General features: G+C 38.9%; 1 protein-coding gene across 1 annotated transcript; it reads left to right on the top strand.

The window, feature by feature from the left end:
• Window positions 1–225: 225 nt before the first annotated feature.
• Window positions 226–4,815, top strand: LOC122841457 (solute carrier family 22 member 13-like). The gene is made up of 7 exons (XM_044134765.1): window positions 226–528; window positions 1,545–1,665; window positions 1,994–2,088; window positions 2,189–2,403; window positions 3,100–3,208; window positions 3,953–4,159; window positions 4,691–4,815. Exons 1-7 carry the CDS (start codon window positions 449–451, stop codon window positions 4,758–4,760), a joined length of 897 nt encoding a protein of 298 aa, XP_043990700.1. The 5' UTR covers window positions 226–448; the 3' UTR covers window positions 4,761–4,815.
• Window positions 4,816–5,354: the final 539 nt, after the last annotated feature.

The following is a 5,354-nucleotide window of genomic DNA, read 5'->3' as shown; positions in this document are numbered from 1 at the left end:
TCCAGCATTGCTTCCATGTCCTCCATTGTTGTGTTGTGTTTGTGTTGCGTACCGATCACGTCACACTACCTTTTGGACTCTTTGGCCGCCCAATTATGTGACAACACCACCTCCTAGAGCTGTTATTCGGTTGTAACGAAAAACCACCTGAACTGAGCAGAGCCGTGCTGCTTGGTGCTGGTAGAAAAGGCATGGCACTGATGCCTCGTAAAGGCCACGGGAAAACATCTATTGTTATCAACTTGTAATTTATTGTAACCACTGCTAGACTATGCCAAGAGTATCTTGCCTGTGACATTATTCTTTCTTTCAGGAGTTCTTTTCCACAGTCAAAGTGTTTATATGTTTTGTGCCTTCAGGTACTGAATGGATCGGCGTGTCCAAACGGTCCTGGGGAGCCTGCATCACTGAGCTATGTACTGCTGTTGGACTGGCCATCCTCGGTGGCATGATCTACTTCATCAGAGACTGGAGACTGGCTCAACTGGTCATAGCTGCTCCGTTTGCTGTGATCACTTTTTACATATGGTCTGTGGGAAAAAGTTTTGCATTTAGCTCAATGCGTAATTCCAAATTTCCGCTTACGGTCCGACCAGCAATTCACATTTTTTCTAATTATTACAACTCTTGAAAGAGAAGAAAATGTGCTGCATGCTCTCTGATTTATTTTCAAACCAACAGAAAAGAACGGATTTACAAGATTATCCTTGTGTATGCAGAGTACAGTGGATTCCTGGTGTTCGTGTTTGTTGGGGAGAACCGCCACCCCACACATAGATCTGCACATAGTAGAAACAAAAACTAAAAATAATAGTTCAGACATCAATTAAACCTTAATATGCATCAATACACACAGTGGAAACTGTCTTAGTGCTACGGCAGAAGCTAGCATCTACATTATCTCTCCTTTTGGTGGTTCAGCCAAACACCGGCAAGAAAATAAACGGTGCTCCTGGATTGGCTGCTTCGCAAACACCAGCCAATAGCATGTCAAGTAGCATTGTTTCCATGTATTTTACTTTGAGGTGCATTTTCTTTAGAATATTTCAGATATCCTCTATTCAAAACTCTGTGAATGATTTGGAGTTACGTCGCAGAGCAAAATCCGCGAATACGATAAACTCAAACTTGATCTGACTTTATTTTTAAAAAAAATTGTCAGTGTGCATACTATTGGATGGTGTGTTTATGTTGGAGCATGAAAAAAGAAATGAACATTTTCAGCTTTCGACACACTGATCACAGGTCAGACCCAATAAGGGAAAGTTGTCTGATTGCCGTCTCCAAGCAACTGATTGTTGCATGTTTAGCCTATAAAGCTGCTGTTACACGTAGTCTTTCAACATGTTGCCATATATGAAACACATTTTGTGTAGTTCTAAACGTAAAACCTTTCAAAGTTCTGTCAGAGCTCACCAACTTTGGAGATCAAAGTGCGCGTACCAGAGTGTTTAAGCCTCCTGGTTCTATATCTTCATACGATATTGACATACGAGGCAGGTGAACAATAAAGGAGACTAATGAAGGTATCTAATTTTTCACAGGTTTATTCCAGAGTCAGCCAGATGGTTGTTGGACAGGGGACGGACAGACGAGGCTAAAGAGCTGATCATCAAAGCGGCAGCCATTAACAAACGCAAAGTTTCAAACGCTCTCCTGGAAAAGGTGCGACTGTTTGCCTTTCTGTCTCAAAATAGACAACAATAAATGCAATTTAATAAATGTCAGACGGGTTTCATGCAATAATCGTAAAGAAAAACAATGAAAAAGAACGTTGTAGGACAATTCAGTGACGAACATTTTCGTGACTTTAAAAAATAAAGTCCGATCAGGTTTGAGTATGATGTCATCATATCAAAATCTTTTGCAATCTACTTTTGCAATGAAAGTCTTGTTTTTACTAACTCAACAAAATAGAACAGATGAAAAGTTGTCATACAAGGTGATTAGTTATAACCACGCAACTGTTACCATGATGTCGTGTCCTTTACAGATTACTATCAAAGAAAATGTGCAAAAGGGAGGCATAATATGTCTTATTAAATCTCCTGTGCTGAGGAAGTATTTCCTTACCATTATTTTGGCATGGTAAGTTAAACTGTGTAACATTTCCTGTGGAGTTGTAATATCTACAGAAAAAAATTTGAAGTATGACAACTTAATGTTTGAATGTTTTTGTTTTCTGCAGGTTCTCCGTGAATGTTACCTACTTCTGCCTTTCGCTGAATGTGGGAAACTTTGGCTTGGACATCTTCCTGACTCAGGCCTTGTTTGGCCTCTCTGAAGTACCGGCTCACATTGTTTGCATTTGGCTCCTGGAGGCGGTTGGAAGAAAAGCGTCACTGATCACCACACTTATGATTGGAGGATTTCTGTGCCTCTTGATCCTCGCCGTACCTCAAAGTAAAGCCTCTACGAACTGTTTATTAACCCAGTAGTTTTATATTTATATAACTGACTTCATACTGACTCGATTTAACGTTGCATTGTTGCATTTTCCAAACCAAAACTTGAATTATTTCAAAAATGTCTACTCATACAACTGTACAGGGGAAGCTTCAAGGGTGGTTTGGGGGTGGCGGGCCCCCTGCCCTGGTCGAGAGGGGGCCCTGATGGGAGGCAGAATATAACTTCAAAGATCCAAACCTTTATCACGTCTGATAAGAGCTGGAGGATTATTTATGTAGGATTATTTAGAGTGATGCCCCAGTAGATTATATAGTAGTCTGCCCCAGTCATTGTTGATTCATGGTTGCTACAAACTTTACAAGACCGACTGATTTTAGTGACATAGTGGGTGTATAATATTGAATAAAATGTTGTGCTACATCACTGGCTTTACTTTCACTCTTACATTTAACTTTATGACACACATAATTACAAGCGGATCATCCATATTGTCTCCAAGTGTATTCTGGGTAACGCTTGTCACCAACCGTCCACCAACATCATCATCAGTCAGTTGGCAACAGATGGCAAACCAAACAAACGCTTTTTTAAAAAGGATGTGAATATTTATGCTTTATATTCATGATATTATAGTCTCTCTAATGTACTACTTAGAAAATGTAAGTTTCTATTTTTTCTTTGTATTTCCAGGTAATGCCATTGCTGTCACTGCGTTAGCCATTGGCGGACGTTTTCTGACCAACTGGGCCGGATCTATATGCATCTTGTATGTTCAGGAGCTGTTCCCGACGTCTTTTCGGTAAACTGAAACTCCCGTTAACGTATTTCCCTTTGAAAGTGACGCTGTTCTCCAATCTGGTCTTGTCTTGATCGAGTCATTTTAAATGTTAAATGTGACGCCCAGTTGTTCCGTGTTACGCCTCAGACTCTCACTCACGATGAATTATAGAAAGTATTCACCCCTCTGCATGTTCACAAATCAGTCAGGATCAACAAAATGTGGCTCTTTTAACAAACGAATTTACAAAAAATAGAAAAAAACACATTTAAAGTCAAAACTGATCTCTATAAAACATTGATAGTTGAATAAAAATATGAAACGTAAAATAAAAACCACTGATTAACCAGTGAATGGACCTTCCAGACACGTTTTTTCAGCTATCCCAAATTGACTGGACCTTTGCTGAATTAGGTTAGTTACTTTAAAAGCGGTGAATATTGATGGTAGCACTAATTTTTATGTTTCATATTTGTACGTAATTGTCATTATTTTGTAAAAAAAAAAAAAAAAAAAACATTTCGTATTAGCTTTTTTTCTGTTATTTTCTAGTTTAAAAAAATCAATATTTTTTTTCATGATTATCGATTTGCAAAAAGCAACCAAAAGGGTAAAACATCCTAAATGGCGAATACTTTTCGTGGGCTCTAGTGGTAGCGTTCAGTACTAACTTTGTCTCTGCTGTAGTTTTTGTACTTTTCTTTTAAAGCAGACAAATACAATTTGTTGAATAAACCTTTGAGGAACGACTTGTCCATGCTTTAGACAAACTGCCTCGGGTTTGGGCTCCATCGGCAGCAAAGTCGGAGGATTGCTTTCCCCGCTGCTCAACATGCTGGCCGTGTACCACTGGTCCATCCCTATCGTGGTCTACAGCAGCCTCCCCATCCTCAGCGGAGCCCTCTGCTTCCAGCTTCCCGAAACCAGAAGAACAGAACTCCCCGACCTGACCCACCAATCTGAAGGCAACTGGTAAGAAAGCTGGATTTGGACGACAGCGTCTGTATTTACGAGGTCATCATCCCGCAGGACCACTCCATGTAGTCAAAAAAACTACACAAATGTTTGCCTTTTTTGGTTCATCTTTTTTTCATGAGATTTTTTGCTTTTGTATGCCCTATTGATTCACTGCTGAGTTGAGGACCATTGAACCTAAAATGTCAAAATTGCAACATTTGTTACATTTTGTTTCATTTTCAGCTGGTGCAGTTCACTTTCACACTGCACTGTCAAATGATCCAATCCTCTTGCCTCTGGTGGCGCTGCACCAAAACTTACTGAAGTAAACAACACAAAAGCCTCTGAATAAGACACTGAGCGCAATTCGTTTTTCCCAAAAAGCAAACAAAAATGGAGTAGCGTCAGATTTCAGTGGTTGTAGGATTTCTTTGTTTTTTGTAAAAGACCACAACCAATTTCTCCCACTTTTACGCTAGACAGGCGTGTTTGTTTCAGTTGCATTTACCTCTTTGTTGACAATATTTTTTTCTTTTCTCACCACAGGACGAAGAACAAGTCGAATCACCAACAAGACTCAAATGAAGATTTACAAATCAAATCAACCAAGTTGTAATCTGTACTGTTTAGTTTTTTTTTGTGCACTTAGTGGTTTCATTGGAACTCAAGGGTGTAGCTATGGCTAATCAGTGGGTTTTTATTTTTATCTCCTGTAATTGTCAAACATCCAGACAGTTTGATTGTGAGATTATTTATTGATAATAATGCTCATTAGTTAAGAGAACCTTGTTTCTTGCTCCTAACTTTCTACTCCTTTCCTAGTGTTATTTAGGTTACAACCTAATCAACTTTTGCAAATACGGAATAATCAATCTGGGGTTATTTTTTATTTTTTTTGCTTGTTTTTTTTGTAACTCAAGCGCTTATGTTTTTTGTGGGGAGAAAAAAAGTGAAAACTCTCAAAAAGTACAAAACACAAGTTCAATTGAACGCCTGTCTTTCAGCTAGCTCACACACGTATAGAACTCCGCTAGCAATATCTTCAATTAGCTTTCAGCCCCGTTTTGTGTACAATAACAATCACAAAACGAACTATGTTACTGACTCATTAGTTGGGTTTGATTTAAGAGCCCTTTCGACTATTCAAGAGTACTAATATATTTACATAAAACCATATTTATACTGACCTCAGGTATGAGGAAGACGAGAC

This window comes from Gambusia affinis, linkage group LG12 (assembly GCF_019740435.1).
Source record: "Gambusia affinis linkage group LG12, SWU_Gaff_1.0, whole genome shotgun sequence".
Lineage (NCBI taxonomy): Eukaryota > Metazoa > Chordata > Actinopteri > Cyprinodontiformes > Poeciliidae > Gambusia > Gambusia affinis.
The sequence above is the reverse complement of the archived record's forward strand: the minus strand, read 5'-3'. Positions and strand labels throughout refer to the sequence as shown.

Excerpts from the sequence above, each read along its gene's own strand:
- LOC122841457 (XM_044134765.1), top strand. The coding sequence starts at position 449 with ATGATCTACTTCATCAGAGACTGGAGACTGGCTCAACTGGTCATAGCT. Across the intron at positions 529-1,544 it reads GTGATCACTTTTTACATATG|GTTTATTCCAGAGTCAGCCA; the intron begins GTCTGTGGGAAA and ends AATTTTTCACAG. Across the intron at positions 3,209-3,952 it reads CTGTTCCCGACGTCTTTTCG|ACAAACTGCCTCGGGTTTGG; the intron begins GTAAACTGAAAC and ends TCCATGCTTTAG.